The 23,325-nt window shown below is 50.1% G+C and overlaps 7 protein-coding genes and 1 non-coding gene across 8 annotated transcripts; 5 read left to right on the top strand and 3 right to left on the bottom strand.

Moving 5' to 3' along the window:
• The first annotated feature begins 798 nt into the window (after window positions 1-798).
• On the top strand, window positions 799-2,570 carry ASPBRDRAFT_467183 (uncharacterized protein). The gene is made up of 4 exons (XM_067625695.1): window positions 799-1,127; window positions 1,179-1,315; window positions 1,404-1,427; window positions 1,508-2,570. Exons 2-4 carry the CDS (start codon window positions 1,271-1,273, stop codon window positions 2,321-2,323), a joined length of 885 nt encoding a protein of 294 aa, XP_067482182.1. The 5' UTR covers window positions 799-1,127; window positions 1,179-1,270; the 3' UTR covers window positions 2,324-2,570.
• A 669-nt stretch (window positions 2,571-3,239) lies between these two features.
• Window positions 3,240-3,780, bottom strand: ASPBRDRAFT_27926 (uncharacterized protein; the record flags this gene model as incomplete). The annotated part of the gene is made up of 3 exons (XM_067622447.1): window positions 3,240-3,517; window positions 3,579-3,645; window positions 3,748-3,780. The coding sequence occupies 3 exons, from the start codon at window positions 3,778-3,780 to the stop codon at window positions 3,240-3,242; spliced, it is 378 nt and encodes a 125-aa protein (XP_067482181.1).
• Window positions 3,781-4,879: 1,099 nt separating this feature from the next.
• On the top strand, window positions 4,880-6,749 carry ASPBRDRAFT_40169 (metalloendopeptidase WSS1). Its single transcript, XM_067624292.1, has 2 exons — window positions 4,880-5,449; window positions 5,536-6,749. The coding sequence occupies exons 1-2, from the start codon at window positions 5,166-5,168 to the stop codon at window positions 6,503-6,505; spliced, it is 1,254 nt and encodes a 417-aa protein (XP_067482180.1). The 5' UTR covers window positions 4,880-5,165; the 3' UTR covers window positions 6,506-6,749.
• Window positions 6,750-8,160: 1,411 nt separating this feature from the next.
• ASPBRDRAFT_204989 (snoRNA-binding rRNA-processing protein DIP2) lies at window positions 8,161-11,450 on the bottom strand. The gene is made up of 3 exons (XM_067621725.1): window positions 11,419-11,450; window positions 11,095-11,349; window positions 8,161-11,023 (listed from the first exon to the last, which is right to left on the bottom strand). The coding sequence occupies exons 1-3, from the start codon at window positions 11,433-11,435 to the stop codon at window positions 8,407-8,409; spliced, it is 2,889 nt and encodes a 962-aa protein (XP_067482179.1). The 5' UTR covers window positions 11,436-11,450; the 3' UTR covers window positions 8,161-8,406.
• Window positions 11,451-11,584: 134 nt separating this feature from the next.
• On the top strand, window positions 11,585-13,205 carry ASPBRDRAFT_40167 (actin-related protein 2/3 complex subunit 2). The gene is made up of 5 exons (XM_067624291.1): window positions 11,585-11,765; window positions 11,836-12,506; window positions 12,562-12,662; window positions 12,717-12,765; window positions 12,822-13,205. The coding sequence occupies exons 1-5, from the start codon at window positions 11,704-11,706 to the stop codon at window positions 12,899-12,901; spliced, it is 963 nt and encodes a 320-aa protein (XP_067482178.1). The 5' UTR covers window positions 11,585-11,703; the 3' UTR covers window positions 12,902-13,205.
• Window positions 13,206-15,258: 2,053 nt separating this feature from the next.
• Window positions 15,259-16,460, top strand: ASPBRDRAFT_119346 (F-box protein; the record flags this gene model as incomplete). Its single annotated transcript, XM_067617246.1, has 2 exons — window positions 15,259-16,251; window positions 16,314-16,460. 2 exons carry the CDS (start codon window positions 15,259-15,261, stop codon window positions 16,458-16,460), a joined length of 1,140 nt encoding a protein of 379 aa, XP_067482177.1.
• Window positions 16,461-17,189: 729 nt separating this feature from the next.
• ASPBRDRAFT_52910 (uncharacterized protein) lies at window positions 17,190-23,141 on the top strand (the record flags this gene model as incomplete). The annotated part of the gene is made up of 10 exons (XM_067626972.1): window positions 17,190-17,459; window positions 17,534-17,737; window positions 17,810-18,534; window positions 18,559-18,742; window positions 19,517-19,582; window positions 19,636-20,189; window positions 20,308-20,972; window positions 21,961-22,065; window positions 22,151-22,240; window positions 22,309-23,141. The coding sequence occupies 10 exons, from the start codon at window positions 17,190-17,192 to the stop codon at window positions 23,139-23,141; spliced, it is 3,696 nt and encodes a 1,231-aa protein (XP_067482176.1).
• On the bottom strand, window positions 21,681-21,752 carry ASPBRDRAFT_t70. Its single transcript has one exon. It is a non-coding gene; the product is annotated as a tRNA-Thr (tRNA).
• Window positions 23,142-23,325: the final 184 nt, after the last annotated feature.

Genomic DNA, 23,325 nt, shown 5'->3' with positions numbered 1-23,325 from the left:
GGTAGTGCTGATCATCAAATAAACACTAAGCCAAAATCAGTCTGTAGTACACACCCCTCATTAAGAGATCAAGAATGCCCCTTCAGCTTAGGCGACCCGAAATTCATCATCTATCATGCATCATCGAATCCGACCACATTAACATGCCTGTGCTTCTGCCGAAGGTCTCGGCAAAGCGAGGAACCTCGGAACGTTTCCGCCTTGCAGCAATCGGGAAGATCTGCCCCTGCTCGTTAAGGAGAAGCTTGCAGGAGAGCTATCTACTGTCGGAGATCTCATCGACATCGAGCAGTCTGGCCTGGAAGATTGTGGCTTGCCGCAAATCTCTTCCCGATCCTCCAGATGGGACACCTTCCCATTGGGAGGTTCTCATATAGCCCTTCGAGAACTTTCTCATCAGATCGGTTGAATCGAGAGTCTAATTTTGTTTTCCAGATTAAGGTATTAGTTAGAGTCCATCCGCAATGTCAATCCGGAGGGAGTTGACCGATGTTTCGGAGTGGATCATTGCCCAAAGATGTGCAATTCCTGACCCGAATCATTGCGGGGCGCCTCACCCACAACCGAGTCATTCAGCCAATTTAGCCGCCGTCTACATCGGCCGAACCAATTGCGTTTAAGTTTGAAATGGCCAACCGGAGACTAGGGATCACCCACAGTGTTCTGACGGCGTGTCTGTATGGTGAGGCCGTGAGAGCAGCACTCAGATGCCCCCTCCTGAGTGCTGGACACTTAGCTCGGTACCCTACCGGAAGCCAGATCTAGTCGCCCTGCCAAGTACCACCGCTTTTAATAGTTGGCCTGCTATAAGCCGCTGATCGTTGGGGGTACGGGTTGGTGATGTCAATGTTGTCCTGATCATGCAAGCCCCTCAGTTTGTCGATTTTCAAAGTGCCGTAAGGTAACCATTTGGTTGACCCGCATCAAGGGCAACTCAACAGCAGAGAAGGGGAACGGACAGACACGTTTATGCTACGTAAAAGTTCACGTCAAAAGGGGAATTAGGTGGGAACCAATGGTCCAATTCGGCAATATACACGTTCCACCTTAGCATCCATGCTAGAGCTTCCCCGGTATATAAGCAAGGTAAAGCCCCTGCTTACCAGCTGGGCCGAAGACCCGTATTGGTAAGTTGCCAATGCTATCTTCGAATTTCTTTTGATTAACCAACCATATAGCACATCCGTCAGTCTACGTAATTGCCATCTGTGCCGTTTCGAGTATTGAGTCTCACGACTTCCCCTTTACCTACGCCGCCACCCCTCAGAGCATGTTTTCATCCTTTCACCAGGGTTCCTTCAAGAAATTGGAGAAGGTTTGTTCTGCCTTTTTCAGGGGACAGATATCAAAGAAAGAAACCGGGGGTTTCTGGTGGGCCAAGTCGCTAACTATGGTCACGTTAGCTGGGCCAGGGAACATATGCAACGGTTTGTTTAGCCATGCCTTGATTTTGTGATCGATAGATACAGTCAATCATCTCTGACAACGTATCTGCCTTCGAATCTAGGTTTACAAAGGACGCAATCGAGAGACGAATGAGTTAGTGGCCTTGAAAGAAATCAACCTCGACGCCGAGGAAGGCGCCCCTTCGACGGCTATCCGGGAAGTCTCATTACTGAGACGCCTTACACATGAAAATATCCTGACGTTACACGATGTGATAAACGTTGAAGACAAATTGGTGCTGGTGTTCGAGTACATGGATAAGGACCTCAAGCGCTACATTGACTCTCAGAGCAGCCCACTTGATACCGCCACGGCCAAGTCCTTCGTCTATCAGTTGCTGCGCGGTGTTTCTTTCTGTCACGAGAACGGCATCTTACATCGAGACCTGAAGCCCGAGAACCTCCTACTCAATCAAGATGGACGGCTGAAACTTGCCGATTTTGGACTGGGCCGTGCGTTCGGTATTCCCATCAGCACCTTCTCGAATGACGTGGTCACTCTTTGGTACCGTCCCCCAGATGTGCTGCTTGGGAGTCGTACGTACACCACCAGCATAGACATCTGGTCCGTTGGATGTATCATGGCCGAGATGTACACGGGTTCTGCATTATTTGCTGGAACAACAAATGCAGAACAGCTGCTGAAGATCTTTCATATCATGGGCACACCGACCGAGGACACTTGGCCCGGCGTCAGTCAGTTGCCCGAATACAGGAACGACTTCCCGCCTTCCTCTCCACAGAGTCTGCAACAATTTATACCGTCATTAGACCCTGTAGGGGTTGACCTCCTGGAGCGCATGTTGCAGTTACGTCCAGAAGCGCGCATTAGCGCCTCCGATGCATTGCATCACCCCTGGTTCCAGGGCCTTGATTAATTGTTACGTCGAAGAATGCATTATAGTATAGATATTTTCTCTTCAGACATTTCTTCAACCATAGGTTCAGGCATCTCATACTTATTACCATCATTATTGTTTCCTTGCGTTGTTTCTGTTTATATGAATTTAGAATGTTTCCAGGCCTCAATGCCATTTTACCGAATTAAGCGACACAGTCTATTCCAAGGGGTCTTTGACGAGCTGCAATTGTTTCATGTACTTCAATACACAATATTTACAAGCTACACTGCATAGTACTTCGATCCTGTTTGCTCTGTCGAGATGCCATCACACAAAAAAGGTACTGTTTCCTTTATCCTACCTAAACTGTCCAGTGTCAAAGCAAGCCTTCAGCCGAGTTCGAATCTTTGGGAGTCCCTACACATTTTCTCCAGCCTCGCGGTCCATGCGATTGCAGATCGTCTAATGAACTGACAACCGAGCGCTTTCGCTTGCGTCCCGCCCAATACTCCCTACAAGACAGACGAAGGTTACTGGAAGGAATGGCTCGACTGGAGAATGCAGCATTGAAGGACTACGAGAGGACGATTCGCAAAATAGAGAATATATTCACTGGTATACCTCTTAGCACAGGTCCGACTTGAGGGATAGGAGCTATAGTAGACTGGCTGGGACACATGGGCGCTGAAAGCCTGACCTACGATCTTGACCAACTCGTAGAGCCCTGCTATAGACATCAATTCAAGTAATAACTAAGAGAAGCCCGAACTCCCCAGAATTCATTCCACCTAATCTAAGCACCCCTTCAACCCAACTCCATGCTAACTATTCAACCCCAATCATAACACCAATCCTGTGCTCCTATGCACCAATCCATAAGCCCGCATTCAGTCCGCCCGTAGGCCGGTACTCCCATCTTTCCTTCCCTCACCTAATCTGTCTAACCCTCTCCTCAAGCTTCAATGAACTTCTTATCGTCATCTTCCACCTTTTCACCCTTAATTTGAGAAACAGGAACAGGAGAAGACAACATTTCCACCTTCCCCTTGCCCGCCTTCCCAACACTCTTCCGAGCCTTCTTCGGAGTCGGAGTATTAGGAGCAGAAGATCCCGATCCGTCCGGAGCGCCTCGCTTGCCCTTCGTGTATCTGAAGGAGATGGAGCTACCAGGCTTGCGGTACTTGCCTAACTGCTCGCTAAGGGCTTTTCCAGTGGGTTTGTCGTCTCCGGCTGTAGGATTGGTTGAGTTGTTAGTGATGAGACTTTTGTCTGGAGTGGGTTGTATACTTACGCCAGGCATCGACAATCTTGTCGAGATCGATCTGGAAGGTCTGGGTCTCGAAGAGAAGACGGAGGAGCTGGTCGGGGAGGAGTGTTAGTTTGTGTTTCCATGAATGTAGGTATGTTATTGTTGTGTAGGGTGTAGGGAGTGCGATGGGGGGTTGGGGATTTGGACATACTGTCGCCTTGTTCTCGTCGGTCCAACGAGTCATTATGCTGGTTAAGAGTAGAGTCGAACTTATTGTGAGTGGATGGCTGGTAGAAAGCTCAAGGTCTCTGTGTGTATGTTTGCGTGAGGGACAGAGAGGATTAAGTAGAGAGATGAGCTCAGAGAAGAAGAAAGAGAAAAGATTAGAGCGGATAAGAAGGAGGAAACAGATATTCTTCTAAGAAGCGGCAGAGAGAGATTATATTGAATGTCTGGAAGAGTAGACTGTAGAATTGTTGTTCACTTTAGTGTTACTGCTAAAGTGGGCCTGGCTGGTTGTTGGGGAGAGCGGCTTTGAGTGATGGTTTCTGGTAGGATTTGCTCGTGCTTGAGAGGAGCTGGTGTTATTCCTATCATATTGTGCTCACTGGGGAGAATCTTCAGTCATACTGGGTTTCCTGGATAGATATCCTTGGGGGTGCTGCTCACCGTGGTGTTCCGGATGAGAGACTTGATCGGTGGAGTTGACCTGGTGGGTATAGTTCAAGGCCATCCGAGGATATATTTCATACCTTCAGCATCTCAAGCAGAAGCTGTTACTTCATGAGTACTTGCAAGTCTACCTTATATGCAACTTCTTCGATTGTCTCAGACTGACTACTACTCCGTACATCGGGAGCTCTTCGGGTGAGTTATCAGGTAGCCTCACTCAACCTTCACATTCTATGAGGTGAGAACATTATACTTAGTATACCTATATAGTACCAACCCAGCTACATTTCATCTCTTTGAAGTCATTTCTGTTGTTCCATTTGATATTCTATCACAGTTACTGTGCGAAGCCATTTCTAATCCATACCAGCGGAATATATATAGCGGAAGAGACGCTCCTCAACTCTAGGCGTAGTCATGATAATGCATCCCAGCACAAGTGCCATCTAACCACGCTGTTTAAGTTTCATATATCACAAAACAACAAGAATAAACATCCGAGCATATTTGGCTTCGATTAAAATAAAAGTCGTTGAGTGGCCAACCACCTGATTGGCCACAACAGCCTCAGGCAATGATATATGCACGTGACTCCGTTCCTGGATGCCTGGATGCCTGGATTAGCAATCGAATCGAAGTGGCACTCAGTTCTTTCTTTCCAAATGATTCTCTTTGCCTGGGTACCATCATCATAATTCTCCTTCCATCGCTTGGGTCATGTCTTTCATTTACTCCAGCGTGTTACTATCCGGTTGGGACACGTTCTCCGCTCACTGACGCAGCCCAGGCGTGGAATACATCTGGTGGAGGCGGTAGCAAGCATCTGCATCTAGATCTGTTTCCGCTGCTGTTCTTTCAAATCCAATCATTCTTACTCGGATTTCATCGATATAATCTTTTATCACTTCAAAGCTTTTTCGTCTGGTCAAATACTTTGTCTCTAATATCTTTGCCACCATGCGCGAAATAGACCCGCTGATTTTTGAATACCAGCATGAGAAGCAGCGACCGCGAGAATCAGAAGCCTTACTGATTCTCCGAAAGGTTGCTTCGCTGGTGAAACCCATCATGCGACGACGGGACTGGAAAGTTGGGACGCTCTGTGAATTCTACCCGCATCAGCGGAACCTGCTTGGGCTAAACGTCAATGGAGGCCAGAAGATCTGTCTACGGCTGCGGTATCCTTCTGATCAGCGCCAGTTCTTACCCATCGAGCAGGTGGTGGATACGATGCTTCATGAGTAAGTTGATGCCTCATTCTCCCATGGCGTGTTTCCCTCCGTTTCTCTTTTCGGAGAGTAGAACGGTGGTTGACAATGGTGCTTAGGCTATGTCATATCGTGCATGGACCACATAACCAACAGTTTCATGCATTATGGAACCAGCTACGTGACGAGCACGAAGAGCTCGCCATGAGAGGCTACACAGGCGAAGGGTTCCTTTCTGAAGGGCGACGGTTAGGGGGGCGAAAAATGCCCGTTGATGAGGCACGCCGTGTAGCGCGAGCAGCTGCAGAGCAGAGACGGTCTTTATCTGCTGGATCTGGAAGACGACTTGGTGGCGCACCTGTTCTGCGCGGAACTGACATGCGCCGAGTCATCGCGGATGCCGCGCAGAGACGGATAGAAGTAACGAATGGCTGTGCCTCAGGCGCTGACAACAGTGCTGAACTTGCAGAGGAAGCCTCCAGGAATGGCTTCCGAACTAAGGCGGAGGAAGACGATGCTAATGAGCGAGCTATCATGGAAGCGTACATCGACCTGATTGAACAGGAAGAGCGTGAGAGATACGGTCCTTCCTACATTCCACCGAGTCATGATCATCCCGCTGGTCCGCGGACAACACTGTCTCCGCCACCTGTTCCGGAGAACAGCAGGCCGAGAGGGCCCTCGCAGCCTGCAGATCCTATTGACCTCGTCTCTGACGATGATTCGTATGACAAGCCATGGTCATGTCCGACTTGTACCCTTGAAAACCCAGCAAACTTTCTGTGCTGTGATGCGTGTGCATCAGAGCGTCCACGGCCAACAACGACAAGATCTGTTTCTGGCCCTCCTGCTGCTGGCGGGAATTCAAGTCGTACAAAGCCAGCAGTGGTCAGGAACAAGCGGTCAATAAGTCCGTCGAACAGATACACCGGCTTCAAGAATCGAACTCGTGCTGTTGAATCATTAGCTGCCCTTGAACGGAACGCCAACAAGCGTCCTCTCGGATGGCTATGTGATAGCTGTGGGGCCTTCATGGAAACCGAGTGGTGGACATGTTCAAATTGCGGCCTGATGAAGAGCGCTTCATGATTTACCTAGCATCTTTTGAGCGTGGGTGTTTTGGCGCAAAGAAAGGCGTTCGATTTCATTGTATTGACGTCCGGTGAAACTCATGGATCATGACTTATTACGAGGTATGGATGTTATAACATATAGTGTATTTTCACTGCAGAAACTGCTTTGGATCATGTGCCCGAAACCATGACATGAAGAGTGCTGTTTTTTGGCCAAAATTGTCGAAGTAGAACATCATATGAGCAAAGTTATCTCTGCGACTCTCCGAAGTGCCAGCCTCGTAGGAATTGGTAGTACTAAATAGGTACGCTTACACCAAGCCAAGGTTGTTCTATCAGGTCAGTTGTAAAATATTCCAGTGATTGCGATGAATGATCAAAGATTGCTTGCTTATTGGTCTACATGATTCTGATATAAAATTATCATGTTACTTTACATATATAAGAATAGACTTCAATCTTGAAGCTGGTTTGATGCCTGACTATAGCTGTTACTCCCACTACTTACTAGTACTGGTAGACTAATACTTATGAAAGCATCGTATATAGGCGACTATATGACTCTCATGTCAGACAATGACAGGCCAATCCCTCTTAAATGGGAAATCTGATTTCAGTGATGACAACCCAGAATTCCACCGCGCTCCATGTTTGCTTTTCTGATCTGGTGCTTACTCGGTATATTTAGGCTTGGCACTTACCACAACCCGAAAAAAGATTCACACACGGCCCTTGAGTGTTCATAGCTATCATCATGGTGCCCAACCAGTCGCACCGAACCAGGTCCTGTCCAGCTGTTTAATCACCGGCATGACAAAACTTACTGTTAGTAACTTTCCTCTAGCTCTATTATGACTAGAGCAACAGATAAACATAAAGTAGTGACAGAATCTAACTTTGCCATCCTATAGCCGTCCATGTATAACTGGCAAACTTCCGTCAGATATCATATTAATAATCTTTATTTTTGGGATCATGCTAGTTGCATACTCCGTAACTAGCTACAGAAAGTCGGCTAACACCCGCTGACTAAATCCTGACTCACCCGCTTCCCCGGCGCAACATTTCCGCCGAAGAAGAAAAAAAGCTCCCTCCCCCCATTTTCTTCAATTTCTCCCACTTTCCCTTTCCCACAGCTGGAGCTACTTTCTCTCTCTCAGCTTGACTCTAATGCTCGAGTCGCGTACTATATCGCCATATTTCGACACTATCACTCTACACGACCAACGATCATTTAGGTATGCATACCAATCTCACTCCCATGTCTCTTTAATACAGCTCCATATCCCAAAAAAAACCGAGGGGTAAAGAACCAATCAACAACCTCACAATTGACACCTATATGATGAGAATTTTTCTATGAACCGGTATATTAGGAAGAGCCGGAAGAGGAATGGCAGGGACCCCTATTAAAATATAAAGGGATGTTCACTGTCGTCGATGCTTATAATGGTTCTGCTGAGTGGTGTTTTTTTGTTGTCAACGGTTGTTGATTTGGTTCTTTGTCTGTCCCTCCTCGGTTTTATGGGTTGGATTGACTGGCTGGATTTATCCTTGTCCTCTATATATTATATATTATGTGTGACTGCCGATCTGTTTGGTACTTGTGCTGACAGGTTTATTATAGGTTTTTTTGTCCTTTCTTGATGAAGTGATCTTGGTATATTAGCAGTTAGATAGGATGAATATAAGTACTCTCTATTTACTATGTCGAAGCTCTTGACGGATCGTTTCATAATTTGACATATCTCTATATCGATTTACATTGTATCGAAGCCGTTTGTGAACGTATAACTCCAGGTATAAAACTTTTCGTAGCCAAACATATCCAATAGAAGAAACAAAAACTCAGATCTCAACGCCATTCGGATGCATGTGATACAGGTATAATATATCGCTGGCCCCCCGCGCACACAATCAGGCAATGCTGGTAAACTGCCGCTTCTTGCCCGTGCCCGTCTGCCTCTCCTGCTCCTCGTAGGCCGCTTCGTCAATGTAATCCTTCGTACTTTGTTCCTGGATCTGCTGGCCGACAAACTGCAGAGCGGACAGGTTGAAGCCCATCTCATCCTTCTGACGAGCCAGGACCTGGCGCAGCGTAGACCGGATACCATCCAGCATCGGCCTCATCATCTTGCTGGCGATGATCTGGCGGTGGTGTGTCTTCAGGATGAAGAATAGCACACGGCAGGTAAGGGGAATGTTCCACTCGCGGCTGGCCCAGATATTGAGGAACGTGAAAAGAGCAGGCACTTTCGAGAAAGGCAGCACGAGCAGAGCATCCTGAAGCGCGGCTGCAGGGATCTTCTGCACAACGTTCAGAAGATACCGCTCCGCCGAGATATTGTTCAAAGCCATGTACTGGGCATTGCGCTGTGGGGGTGCAGCATTCGGCTGTCTGGCCTTCAGAGCACGCCATTGGCGCATGACCTCTAGGTCCTCCATACCCAGATCCAATGCCTCCATAATCTTTTCACCTGCCATTAATGTCTCCGCAGTTTGTTTGCCAGCATCAACGGCTTCAGCCTTCTCTCCGTCCTGGTCATCCTCGTCTTGGTCCAGGGAGGCCATCAGGTTGTTATCGTACATCTCCTCCAGCTCCTTCTCTCTTTCTTCCTCCAGGAACAAGGGCTCATCAGTCTGCTCCCAGGTGCGGATGCTCTTGTCATGACTAGCGGTAACGATGAAGTCTCCCGAGTGACTGATGGTCAGAGCCCAGATTTCACCGTGGTGACCGGCCAGCTTCTGGATGTGCTCGAACTTGTCACCGTCCCAGTACTTGATAACTCGGTCCTTGCTAGCACTGAAAAAGTTGTGCCCGTTGCCATCCTTGTTGTTCGGAACGAACGCAACTGCCATAACACTGTCCTCGTGGGCCAAGAAGGACTTGTGGCAGTCACCAAAGTCCAAGCCCCAGACACGGACTGTCTTGTCGGCCGAACACGTGACGATCAGCTTGCTGTCCCAAGAAATATCCATGTTGAGGACAGGAAGCTTGTGGCCGTAAAGATTGAGGAAAAGTTTGAGGGAGTCAACGAAGAAGACCTTGACCGTGTTGTCCAGAAGCGCAACAGCCAGCAACCGAGCATCAGGAGAGAAGCGAACGTTGAGGATGTCATCCGAGACCTTGAGTGTTCTCGTGTGCACCAGCTTGAGTCGTGGGGTTGTTCTCTTGGTACCAGGGATTTCTTCTTGAACCACCTGGAAGTTCCAGAACTTGGCAGATTTGTCGGCACTGCCGCTCACCAAAGACTTGCCGTCGGGATGGACTTGAATGGACCAGACCGGCCCATCGTGCGCCTTGATCGTGTCCAGAGGGGTCGACGAGGCGATATCGAAAACCTCAAGCTGGCCATCTTTGTTTCCGACAACAACAATCTTATCACCAGGAAGGAAGGCAGAGCACAGAGCATAACCACATTCGAGGGTACGCAGACAGCTTTGGGTCCGGACGTTCCAGATCTTGAGGCTGCCGTTGGAAGCAGATGCCAGCATTCGATCGTCCGAGCTCAAGGCAACAGATCTAATGTCGGTGCGATGGCCGGGGATGTCGACTGCCAAGTTCCGGCTGTAGTCTGGCTCCTCCTCATCCTTATTCTTCTTGTTCGCGGTCACAACGCTGTAAGCTTCGAGTTGGTTGTTTGTGGTCGCGGCCAGGAGGTGCAGACTTCCACTTGATTTCGTGCGAATCCAGTCAAAGGACCGGACCTTACCGCCAGTTCGTACAATAGTGTGAGGAACAAAGACCTCCGAGACAGGCGCAGATGATGCATCCTCTGATTTATCATTGGCATCCTCAGCAGCAGCTCCCTCTTTGTCACTTGCACGCTGTGCTTCCTTCTCCTTTCTCCTCTTGCGCTTCCTGGCCAGGCTCTTTTGCACCTCGGTCTGGGAGCGAATGCGCCAGATCTCGACTGCCTTCTCAGAGCCGTGGATTCCAATGTAGTCCGCTCGAGGATGGAAGCTGATTCCGATGGTGCGATCCTTTCCATTCCGGTAAAATATACCCCTGTCCGTAAGGATCTTCTGTCCCTCCGAGCCGACCTTCTCTTTGGAAATTTGAATCATAGCACTCTCATCAATTGACCAGACCTTCAGTTCTCCGTCGTTTCCTGCCGTGATGCAGCCACTCTGATCGGGTGAGAGACCTAGGCTCCAACACTCGCCGTTGGACTGTGCCACATGTGTTTCAATGCAGTGTTGCGCAGCCAAGTCCCAGACCTTGATCAGAGCATCTTTCCCTGTCGTTAAAAGGAACCCCGCATGTTCACCGAGACCGGCCTCATTGAGCAATTCAATTGAAGGGGTAAGGAAATGAAGAGACGTAATTTGATCGGTGTGTCCGCGCAGTTTGAAGAGTCCGACTTCCGCAACCAGGTCCCATACAATGATATCCGTATCTCTCGAGCCACTTGCGAGGCGGACTCCTGTGCTATCGAAGGCAAGCTGAGTGATGGCTGACTTGTGGCCATTGAAGGAGATAATCACCGTCTCAGTCCGCGAATCCCAGATACGAATGCTGCCGTCCTCATAACTGTGTAGCAAAGAGAAAATCGAAGTTAGCAAGGTAGCATACATAGCCGCTATCACAGCGAGAAAACTTACCCGACCGCAAAAATATCCTCATCCGTCTTGCTCTGCGTAATTATCGTCACCTGCGCCTTACAAGACGCATCGTGCCATCTGCCCAGAAATTCACCCTTCTTGATGTCCCAGCAGAGAACCTCCTCGCTCGCGCCCACGAAGGCTCGTCCAGAGCCTGTCCGACGTGCGGTACCCGCGAGTTCATCGTCCCGGGCCCAGATCGCATTCGACGAGCCGGACGCAATGAGCCCGAAAGTCTTCGAATGCTCGAATTTACTGAAAGGGTCAGTACACAAGGAAGCCTTTACGGAGGAAAACGCTACACCCTTTGAGTGCCTCACTTACAAATATGACTTCACCATCGTTGGGTGTTTGCGACCTGGGAAAAAATTTGGGAGCTCGGAGAATGAATGCTATCGATAGGCGCAAATGGCGGCGGTCGCTACGGAGGGCGACAGCGACCACTGCCGGCCTCCCCCACCGCCTGCCGGTTCCCCAAAGCCCCCATCAACGTAACTCCCATCGTGGCAGTGACCCTCGTGGGATTGAAAGCCAGAATTAGAGGAAAAAAGGGAATCGAAGGTCGAGAAGTTAATTGATTATTCATTACAATTGGATGCGTCCGTCAACATGCTTTTGCTAGACTACCACAACGTTCTTATCCACTCCCTCCTGACGGAGCGGTTCTCTGGGTACAGCTTCCCCCCCGCCTCCGGTATACGCCAGGCTACCAGCTAACAGCTCCATTTATGCTTCCTTCAGAGGCCCGCCCGTGTCAATCGATCAGATTGTTTCCGACTTCGACGGAGTGACCTTCCATTTGTCTACGCCAGAATCCAAGACCAAGATACTCATCTCCATCAACGTGAAATGCTTCCGAGAGCTTGTCCAGTACGGTGCCCAGGAGGTGCTGGAAAGGGAATACGGCCCCTACATCGTCACCCCAGAGCCCGGCTATGACTTCTCCGTCCTGATCGATCTAGAAAATCTGCCGGCCGAGCAGGAGGCGAAGGACGAACTCGTCATGCGCTTGGCGCTGATGAAGCGCAACGCCATGGCCGCCCCCTTCGAGAGAGCATTCGATGAATTCGCCAAGCTCGCGGAAGAGGCTTCGAGATACACAAGCGAGACTGCACCCCAGGGAGTTAAGGAGGGAGGAGAGGTTATGGCCATCCACTATCGGGAGGAGGAAGCGATTTACATCAAGGCCAGCCATGATCGTGTCACGGTGATCTTCAGCACAGTGTTCCGGGAGGAGACAGATCGCATCTTTGGCAAGGTGTTCTTGCAGGAATTCGTCGACGCCAGACGCCGTGTCCTCACCTTGCAAAACGCCCCTCAAGTACTCTTCCGAAACGACCCTCCCCTTGAGCTAGCTGGTGTCCCGGGCCTCCAGAACGACAACGACGGTAAAATCAGCTACGTCACTTTCGGTAAGTATTCGTTATGATGTAGCACCCGCCGTTCGCTGTCACTAACCGCTCATAGTACTGTTCCCTCGTCACCTAACCCCCCAGCGACGCTATGAGAACATCTCTCACATCCAGATTTTCCGGGATTACTTCCATTACCACATCAAAGCATCCAAGGTAGCTTTCCATGTCATCTTGCAGGCCTGGTCAATATGCTTACTCAGACTCCAGGCATACATTCACACTAGGATGCGCAAGAGGACTGCGGACTTCCTCCAAGGTAAGAGTGGATAACCCAACGACAGTCATTTCCAGCTCACTAACAAATGATACTAGTTCTCAACCGGGCGCGGCCCGAGAACGAGGAGCGAGAGAGAAAGACGGCCAGTGGCCGTACTTTCAGGGTTCAGGGATAGAGAGCTGGCTCAAGAGTATTGTCTTTGTAAATTGCGGGCGAGGGGTGACATACGCACATGCATAGGTCGATTTTATTTTTCTCTAGGATGTATAGGTTGTCGAGCATCATAAGTATTTTTCTCTTTTCTTTTTCTTCGATTCATTACTTTTCGTATTTCACCTTCTCTACCTCGCATTGTCAAAACGCATGACAGCTGCATGTGGCTTGAAGTAGTAGTGCGGCTGCCTTGCTTTGTTCTGTTTGCTGCAATATCACCACTCACCAACCCATAAATACCGCTGGCTGCTGCTTCAGCTCTCCCGTCCCCTCCCTTTTCTATTAATTCCCCTGACGAGCTGGTGCAGAGCTGAAAACACCTGAAAATGGACGCTTTGGGGGAAACATCCTTAATCTCCACAACAATGTTTCACTTTCCCCATCTGTCGCACGTCGCAAGATATTTTTCGGTCTAACTCCAACCCTATCCTGCACGTTAAGCACACTGGCGTGGGTCTAGTTACTGGGCTATTCCGCTGTGGCCCACGAACACTCGCGCAGGATGCACTGGTTCGAATTCGAGCCTCAGATCAGCCGAAGCACTCCGATATGTTACCGTGGCGGTCTTCTAGCTGCAGCCACAAGTCCAGCTGGATGAAAGCAAGCAGATGACTCGATTTAAGCGTGTGAACCATCCGAACCGCCCTATCCATGCACCTGATCGTCAAATATGACTCGGATCGCCCAACAGGTCGCGTTCAATTGGGCAAGAAGTCCCAGGGGATCGGTTCGGTGTTACACATTGACTGCAAGGAGATTTAACTGGTGTTGACTGCTGGCCAGGATTCGTGGTGGTATCTATCTAGTCACTATCTAGCCAGCCTCGATCGGAGAAACGGGGGGCTGTGGTGTGGTGATGTGATCTCAGCTCTTGTCTATCCTACGATGATCGTCTCCGGTGTCTCCGCACGTTTCTCATTCGACACGGCGATGTATCTGCCTATTTGCTGGCTGGTTGGGAGTTTGGCGGGGGGCGTGGTCGTCTCAGCGTGCTGTCCTCCATCTTGGGTCTATCTATCATACGGGGTGCATGCCGATAACCGCTTCCTGCGACCTTAGTGAGATCACCGCATATTTTCTTTTGCAATCCGACACCAGGGATTCAGGCTGCATTGGCGTCTCCATCAAATGCGCAATGGCCAAGAACGGGCAACGTTGACCCCGATCCGCACAATTTTCCAGAGGATATCAGCTCCTCTAGTTCAGTCTAGGCACGCGCAGTGGGGAAGGTCGACACCCGCTCCGTTGAAGCTGTACAGCGGGTGTAGTTTAGTCTAACCTGCACTAACAATTGAGAAAACCCGCGACGGGTCGCGACAGAATGCATGCGCCACCTGATTTTCAAGCTCGCCGGTGAAGTGCAAACATGTTGGACCTGAGCCACGTCCTATCTCAAGCAGGTCATGCAGGAATTTGTATGCTCAGCACTGCCTAGCCGATAGTGCACTGTAGAAGAGGGCGACCATTCGTCTCGATCATGCCAGGTCAGCCGTCTAGTTGGTTAAGTGGATTTCCTAGTAGAAGCGCCGTTTGCTCCGTATATCGAACCTGTTCCCACCCGACTAAAAAGTGACAGCAATAGTGGGAGCCCGAGTAAACCCTTTTCTATTTTCCTGACCGCAACCCAATGGCAGCACCTGTTCGTGGCCGTTCTGTTTTCGCTTACGTTTCCCATTCCTTCCATTTGACTGGAAAATATTACTGAGGTTTTTAAATAGAGCATCTTCACTGGCTATTTCGTCCCAGCCGAGAATGTGACCATCTCTTCGGCTAGAGGAGTCAGTCTCGACGGCGAGAACTACTAAAAGAGTCGGGGGACCCCGCCTGCAAGGTATCCCTGCCAGGGCGCAGCTTAGCCCTTCAGAGCGTCGCAACCCTGCATGCTATATATCGCAACGTCTCTGCTCCGGCGCGAAAATTCGATGTGATCCGCAGCAATATCTGCCACAGTCCTGTTCTACGAACTGCGCTATCAATCGCTGCGCTTCTCCTACAGTTTCTCTTCCTTCCACCGCCAACAAACAGCTCCCTACACTACCCAAGCCAATATAACGGTCATAAATTCACCGCTAACACCAACGGATTCAGCTTCTATCATCGTTTTGTCTAGCTCTTCCCATACTTAAACCTGTATCGGCTAGTTGTAACTTACTCTTGCTTCATCAACTCCCCTGGGCCGGTCATGTCGGCGAAAGGACCTTGATCGGCGGACAAACGGAGTGGGCGACCAGGCAGCGCTCAAAACTACAGGCGGCAACATCTTACTGGCAGTCAAAGGATCCTCTAAAGGGAGTGAAACGCCTAGCCAAGTCTCACAAAATGTCCGACAAGTTTAGCCTGTTACCCTTGGAGCTCATCCTACACATACTCTCCTACCTTCCCTTCGAGTCCTTGCTCGCCTTCGGCGAAACATCTCGCGCCAATTATGAGTCCCATACCCTCTGTCTCGAATGTCTACGACTAGGAGTTTTTGAGAAGCGCATTCACTCGGTGATATCTTTACTCCAGGCTGGCTGGACCACCCCGGATCAAATGGCACAGATTTCCAGCCGCAATAAACAAGCGAACGACTACACAATATCCATCATCCAACCTGCCATGAGCCGCCTTGCGAGCGACTTGGACAGTCAGCCTCTGCTGAAAATAAAAAGCTTGAAAAGGCGGTGCCCTGCACTACTCGAGAAATCCCGGACATTGGAGCAGATGATTCGGGAGCAAAACAGGATCTTTGCCCAAGTGGTGAATCGGTACGGCCGAGGGCTCAGGAGACTGGAGTTCATGGCCTATGATCTTGACAGCGAGGGTGCCATGGCACTAGCTTCTAAGTGCCAAAACATTTTACATCATCTAGCATTGCGCTTCGAACATCCACACATCCGAGATGGCCCCATCAGACCTAGCACTTGGCTAAATCCTGGCCCAGGAAGTACGGCTTGGAACATGTTCCTCGGTATAGGACGATATCCGCAATTTGGGCTTTGCGGGCTACAGACCTTGATCCTGGAGCGGGCGGGTATCACTCCATGGCAGTTGACCATTTTAGTGAAGAAAAACCCCAAGCTAACTGTTCTCAAACTGAGAACATGTCGTGGTGTACAGCCTGACTTCTTAAGTTGGCTAGGGGGGATGTCCTACGAGCCAGAAGAGCTAGGAACAGACGAGAGCAGTCTAGCTCCTGGTCGAAAGCTAAAAGTGCTCTGGTTGGAAAATTGCCATCAGATACTTGCCCATCCCATTGAAGATTATGAAAAGCTGCCCGATGAAATCTGTGACTTTGGCCTTGAATGGGTGAGAGGCCTAACCAGCTTGCGTGTAAGTGGGATTAATGTTTCGCGACGCCTTCATTGAGCCAGCTAACAAAGTGATCTTGACAGTCTTTATCTTTCAGCGAGAGTGCGAATATCCCGCCCGAATACATTGACAGAGCGAATAGTGTCCTTTGGAAGATACCAGAAGTCGTCTTGCCTTATTCTGGCCATGGGGACAAGGCTCCTATTGAAGTTGATCCTGGATTATTGTAGTCTACACCTGTTTTGTCTTTGTTTTGGGCATCTCGGTGACTGAAGGGTAGTCATTGGTTATCGTGTTTATGGAGATAGACTCTTTTGTGCAAACAACTCTATGTCTGTGATAAGGCTTACAGGATACTATAATCAATACATGACGCGTTTGATGCGTTGATAAGAGCAATACTAGTAGAAGTGTATTATACGGTTCTTTCTGTATCATGTCCATATAAAACCTAGAAGGCGCTTCACTGAAGTACTTGCGAGAGGCACAGTTCGCCCAGATACTCCCTAACTGAGTGGTCATAGCTCACAACATAGCAAATGTAGAGCGGCCTAGCTAAATTACCACCAGTGCCCTGCTGAACATGCCCGTTTCCCTCTTGTGTACTTAGTTGCAACTGCTTGCCTACCTGAGCCACAGATAGCAGTGTAGGCAAAGTGGCTGAACAGCAGGTACTTCTCTGGCTCTCGACCCCGTGAGCGCCTTCTCAATTTCCCTCCCCCAGCATCAATCTGGCCAAGCAACAAGAAACACCCCCCTCCCTGCGTAGTGTTCATGCCCAGCATGATCATTCACTGCCTCCCCTACCTGTCACGCAGGAGTGGGTACAATCGTGCCGACGACTGAAAGTTACCGTTCATCTTCTCATCTCGTCTCTCATCGGCGGCCTGTCTACTCACAAGAGGTCTGATACCCGCCGTCCTGGGACAATTAAGGAATCATCTTGCAAAGCAAGCAAAATGATACCACATCACAGATCCGCTTCCCAGCTATGGGCTATTGCTCGGCAGAAGCTCTTTACTAAACGCGAGCCCAGAGACAGCGAGCAGGACTACCCACAACATCGTTCCTTTGACTCTGTTTCCTCTTCTTCCTTCAGCGAGCATACCGACGGTTTTTACAAGTACTCGCTGGAAGTACTCGAACGGAGTGACGAAGAATACAGAGACACGAGAGAATGCATGGGAACGCGGTCTTCTGATAGCACCGGGATGTCGTACGCGTCTGCTGTATGTTGGCTTGGGCAGTTGGTCGTGGTTCTGATATCCCATTTGATTGGAAACTGACAGTCTGAATTTGACAGAGGATGGCCCCTGCCGAGTTCCCCTTTCTCCCTTACGCCGTCGGCGCTATGGAATGGAGTGCTGCCGCGGGTTTCGTCAAAAATCTAGATGAGGCCCAGAATTGTGATGTTTCGACTTGGAGAAATAGCGTGCTCTCGGTATACGTGGAAGTCTACGCTGTTGCCAAAGTGGTCTTTATGGCCTTCATTTACTATGGCATTGAAGTAAGGAGACGATCAACCCAGAGCCTGGCTCAGCATGATAGCTGCTAACCGTCTGGTGTATCCGTTCTTTAGCTGGATGGATTTCATGGCGGATTGATGGTTTGCATTAGGGAGGCAGAGGATGCCATCTTAAACAAAGAGATCGCTCCCTTGGTTGCATGCGTCGAGAACTTGTTCCATGCTCTTTATGCGAGGCTTATGATGGAGCTTGCTAGTGTCGAGTTGTGCGCTTGCTTCGTTATTGGGGTTCCCCGTGTCTCTTCGCATAACAACTTCATGCTCCCCGAGCCACGCCACTTGTACAACGTCTTCCTGGCCTGCAAGCAAGTTCTCGACAGCCCGACTGTCTGCAAGTTCTTGAACAGGGAATTTATCCAGAACTATCAGGCTACTTTCGTCCAACGTTCTGTGACAAAGCTCAACGGGATCCCGTTTGTGATGGACGATCTTATCGGATATCGCCGATTTACCCTTGAAATTGCCAACAATCCGGGGTCTCTATTTCGCCTGAAGTGGACTGGAAGTGGCTTGCTCTACCAGATGCCACCGCCCGAGGTCCTTGTCATTCATTCCGAGAAATACATGTCTTTCACTCCGAGACAGACGTACCAGTTTATGATTCCACAGCAGCCCCTCCCTTTCACTAACCGGCACACTGTCAACCCCGAATCTTCGGAAATTGCACGTATTGTGGACCACCAGAACGCCGCGCTTGCCATGCTTGAAGGCAGGACTGTGGGTGATCTTCGAGTGGAGGGCACCATGCAGCAGTTGGTGGAATACGTCAAACAGCGAAAGTGCATATGCCAAACTCCCTGCAGTTGCAGCCAGGTCTGTACAGAGGAGCCGGATCGACTCTGCCCCTGCGCGGAGTGGAATCTGATTCTGTTACTGGGTCAGACTAGCGCAAATCGAGGGGGTCTTGGACTTCGCGACCGGTGCACCATTCTTTCGAAGGCCGTGTTTCAGGAGCTTGCTTCCATTCGGGAGGATATTGACCCATTTGTGATCGGGTTGGCATTGAACCGAGCGATCAGAATCTTCGGCGACGAGATTCAGAAGGAATTATTTGCCGCCATGATCTAATCAAAAGGGCTGCCATTGAGCAGCTGAGCTGATTTCCTAGCGCTGGCGTTTGGCGACATAATGATTGCTTTCAGGCGTTCGGGGAGTGAGGGGAATGGGTTAGGCGGAGTATGATTGCTTTTTCCTTCTTTGCTGGTGGATTACGGAGTACGTTGATTTTCTTTGGTCTTTTCCTTTCTGAGTAGATACGTCTGACGATCATTATCCTTGGGGAGATCTCGCGTTATGCAACAGATAATGTTGGGAAATGGGAGTGTCTCCAGGGAAAGTGAGCATCATGTCAGATCAATGGATCGTTTGTCGATGAGATGGACATATCTACAGAATCCACGTCGGAGAGGGAATGGACAGTATTTTAAGGAGTTAAAATGAACATGCAACCCACTAATTGAACATGAATACGGGTCATCTGCAAGTATCATCTAGTCTAGCTCGTGTTACATTGTAGTAGTAACTATGGCTGCGTTAGTGTGGGCTGTCTGTGGGATGAATGTAATATAGGTTTGTATGGCGAATAAGTATGGATCATGGGTGGTGATGGAATGGATCATGGATAGATTCGATCTTCTAAGATAGATAGCTCACCATACTTCCAATTCAAGCTCAAGCTCAAGCTCAAAGCTCAAAGCTCTCCTACTAGTTATTCTCAACAGCTTTTAGTCTTTTGACATGGTTGAGGAAATCAACCCAAAGTCAGGTGGGGCGCAGGTGACCGGGGATGGGGCAAAATTGGTCAGAGAAGTTGGCCGTGGTTCGCAGGTCTGGCAAGATTTTCCATTTGGCTCTGGCCAAAATCCAAGCTCCCGAAAAAGAGTCTGTCTGTATCTGCCTGTCTGGGATTTCCGCCCAGTACAGCAACCTCTGGGAACCTTTTAGCGGGCATGGTGCCCAAGACTGTTGCTAGTTCGACAGGTTGTTTATTATTCCTCTCCTCCTCTGCCTCCTCTCCTCTCGCTTCGCCGGTAATTAGACGCAGCCCACTGTGGAGCGCTCATTCCGGGGCCCCCAGCATCTGGGTGCGACGATATCGCGCCGTCTGGCCTTCCTACGGCATCACCACCCCGATCCCGGATCCTAATCCACAGTTCCCCATCTCCCGCTCGCCTTTCTGCTTCCAGACGGGCTATGCACTCTGCGCCAAACGGCCCTCGCGGCCCTTCCCCCCACCGTTCCTGTCTCCGCCCTCTTCCTCCTTTTCCGACCCGCTGACCACCCACTACCTGAGCCAGGATAAGAGATTATCCGTTCGGGGGGATCTGGTCCGCGGCCTGAGCAATGGCGACGATGCCGTTCTAGTGGCGGAGAATTACCTCGCCGTGAACGATGGGGTTGGGGCGTGGGCGACCAAGCCGAGAGGTCATGCTGCGTACGTTGTTTGGTCCCCCTATCTAGCCTCCGCGGACCCTACCTACTACTGACCCCTACTGGGTCCGTCGCATTCCCTTCCCGCATGCTGACTTGCTTACCCTTCGTTGTTTATATAGGCTATGGTCTAGATTGCTCCTCCATTACTGGGCTTTGGAAATCGAACGAGATCCCAATGGACAGTCCGAGTTAGATCCCATCGGCTATCTTCAACGAGCGTACGAGGAAACCATCCGAGCAACGACTTCCCCAGGTGAATGGCTGGGAACTACCACATCCGTCACAGCGTTACTACATTGGAAGCACGATGCTACAGGGAATATACGGCCCTTGCTCTACGTGACCAACCTGGGTGACTGCAAGGTCTTTGTCATCCGGCCTAGTGAAAAGAGGATCCTCTTTCGGACCAAGGAACAATGGCATTGGTTTGACTGTCCTATGCAACTGGGCACGAACAGCGTCGATACTCCCCGGAAGGATGCAGTGCTCTCGCTGGTGGATGTGCAGGAGGATGACCTCGTGGTGGCCGTGTCAGACGGCATAGTGGACAATCTGTGGGAGCATGAGATCCTGACTATTGTCCTCGATAGTCTAGAGAAGTGGCAGCAAGGCCGCCATGAGGACAAAGACTCGGAGTGGGCACCCCCGGCTGTGATGGCGGACGAGCAGATGGTCTTTATAGCCAGGGAGCTGCTCAAATCTGCTTTGGAGATTGCTCAGGATCCCTTTGCAGAGAGTCCGTACATGGAGAAGGCGGTGGATGAAGGTCTGGCCGTGCAGGGTGGTGAGTAACCTTCGCATATCGGTTCAGTACGGTAGACTAATCTGGAGTCAGGAAAAATGGACGATATCAGTGTGGTAATCGGGTCTTGCAGAAGGAGGTAGTAGACCGATCCATTGGTAACTTTGCACGTGGCAGTGGGTTAGGACTGAAGCAGGGCTTACACATCTCATGTCAGCACAGAGTTGACTTGCATAGCCTTTCATACTTCGACTTCCCGCACAAATCTACGTCTGGATGTTTGTCCCAGAGGGCAGTCGGAGACATAGCAGTGGTCCGAATCAACTTTGGCTCTACCGTCGGACAGTCACTCGATTACATTGCATACGCACTATATGTGCATGGCATGGGTGGTGTATATGTTGCATGTTGGGATCCGGGGCCATTTTGAGGCCGGTTCAAAGGGGAGGTAATGGCGTTGTTGGGACATTTGACCTTTTCGGGTTATATATTCTACTGGCACAGCGAGATAGACCATTGCTTATTAGTTATCATTGCATTAATACCCGTGGCATATTTGCCAATAGTACCATATCAAAACTTCCTTGTGAGGCAATAAGTAAAGACGCATCTCATACACATCTTGATTGGTACATTGGCGAACCCAATTTTTCTATCCCCAACCACACCCTCCAAAAGCATACACATACAAACACACAATCGCTCCCCATTAATGCTGAAGCAAAAAGAAAACCAAAGGAAAAAAGAAATTGCCTCTACACGGGATCGAACCGTGGACCTCATCATTACTAGTGATGCGCTCTACCACTGAGCCATAGAGGCGATTTGAATGAAAAGAGGCCCCATATTTGACTCCATCAACGGCCGCTTAGCAAGGCCGCGCACAGACCATATCCCGAGCTCACTCCTCCGCCCGGCAAAAAAAAGTGACCGCCGGCCGACGCAAAGAAAAAAAGTCCAATTTGGCGCAATTGCACCAATCCCCAAAACCCATCACAGGTCATACATACCATATTTTAACACACCTCAGACGACCAGACCGTCAAGATGAGGGCCAAGCGATCCAAGAAGTACCGCAAGCTCATGCACCAGTATGAGCTTACGTTCGGGTTCCGTGAGCCGTATCAGGTTCTGGGTATGCAGATATCCCATCTTCATCTATCCATCCATACTATCATGTCCAGGATTAGGGATATACTAATTAGAAAATTCGTGAACAGTTGACTCCAATTTCCTTCGCGCCGTCCACTCCTTCAAAATGGATTTGATCCCCGCTCTGGAGCGTACTCTTCAAGGAAAAACCAAGCCTCGTATGTTGCCCCGGATATCATCAACTCACAACTGCAATTGATATACTAACGTAATGGGGGAAAAAAAGTGCTTACAAAATGCTCTCTCGCCGCCATAATGGCCTCTCAACCCATCAACCCCAGAACCAACAACCCCTACCGCCCCGAACACCTCCCCCCACCCACTACCCTTCCTCTCCGCCACTGCTCCCACAATGCCGACTCGACCCCCATTGATGAAGTCGAATGTCTACTCTCCCTCCTCTCCCCCTCCGCCGAGAGCAAGAAGAACAAGGAACACTACATCCTCGCGACGGCGGACCCGCACAACGCCGATAAGAAGGACAAGTCCGCGACGGACAACTCGGCCGCCGGACGGAAACGGAAGCGCGATGCGGAGGATAAGGCTGAGGCGGCATTGCGGAAGTCGAGGGTACTACGGCGCCAGGCTCGGTCGATTCCCGGTGTGCCGATCGTGTATGTGAAGAGGTCGGTCATGGTGTTGGAGCCGATGAGTGACCCGTCGGATGCGATTAGGGAGGATGTGGAGAGGGGGAAGTTTAGGGTTGGGTTGACTGATGAGGTGAAGGCGAAGGCAACTGGGGAGGGGGAGACGACGAAGAAGAAGAGGGATTCGAAGAAGCCGAAGGGACCAAATCCGTTGAGTGTGAAAAAGCCGAAGAAGAGGGTGCAGGAGTCTACTACTTCCGGGAAGACGGAGAGGCCGAAGAGAGAGGCGGAGGAGAGGCCTGCTGCGGAGGAGAGGAACGGTGAGGATGGGGATGCTGCGCCGAAAGCGAAGCGCAGACGTCGTCATCATAATCGCGGTGCTGGGAAGACCGATGGTGATGGTGATGGCGAGGGTACTGCTGCTGCTGCTGCTGCTGCTGCTGCTGCGCCGGCTGATGCCATGGATGACTGATTGCTTTGCTAGGGGCTACGTTTCTTCTGATTTGACTTCATGGTACGGCGTTCGGCGGACGAGATATAAAAAGTGTCCATATGAATTGTGTATAGGTAGTTATCATTAATTTGATAGACGATTCCAACATCTAACATACCCATCCCAACACAACCCACCACAATCCAAACAAGATGTAGATATA

This window comes from Aspergillus brasiliensis (genome assembly GCF_001889945.1).
Source record: "Aspergillus brasiliensis CBS 101740 unplaced genomic scaffold ASPBRscaffold_3, whole genome shotgun sequence".
NCBI classification, from domain to species: Eukaryota; Fungi; Ascomycota; class Eurotiomycetes; order Eurotiales; family Aspergillaceae; genus Aspergillus; species Aspergillus brasiliensis.
Note: the sequence above shows the minus strand (reverse complement) of the source record. Positions and strands in the feature narration are given on the sequence as shown.

Coding starts and splice junctions, on each gene's coding strand:
- ASPBRDRAFT_467183 (XM_067625695.1), top strand. CDS start 1,271: ATGTTTTCATCCTTTCACCAGGGTTCCTTCAAGAAATTGGAGAAG. Junction 1,316..1,403: donor CCTTCAAGAAATTGGAGAAG/GTTTGTTCTGCC, acceptor TGGTCACGTTAG/CTGGGCCAGGGAACATATGC. Junction 1,428..1,507: donor GCCAGGGAACATATGCAACG/GTTTGTTTAGCC, acceptor CTTCGAATCTAG/GTTTACAAAGGACGCAATCG.
- ASPBRDRAFT_40169 (XM_067624292.1), top strand. CDS start 5,166: ATGCGCGAAATAGACCCGCTGATTTTTGAATACCAGCATGAGAAGCAG. Junction 5,450..5,535: donor GTGGATACGATGCTTCATGA/GTAAGTTGATGC, acceptor AATGGTGCTTAG/GCTATGTCATATCGTGCATG.
- ASPBRDRAFT_204989 (XM_067621725.1), bottom strand. Junction 11,024..11,094: donor GAGGATATTTTTGCGGTCGG/GTAAGTTTTCTC, acceptor TTTGCTACACAG/TTATGAGGACGGCAGCATTC.
- ASPBRDRAFT_40167 (XM_067624291.1), top strand. CDS start 11,704: ATGCTTTTGCTAGACTACCACAACGTTCTTATCCACTCCCTCCTGACG. Junction 11,766..11,835: donor CTGACGGAGCGGTTCTCTGG/GTACAGCTTCCC, acceptor TGCTTCCTTCAG/AGGCCCGCCCGTGTCAATCG. Junction 12,663..12,716: donor ACCACATCAAAGCATCCAAG/GTAGCTTTCCAT, acceptor CTCAGACTCCAG/GCATACATTCACACTAGGAT.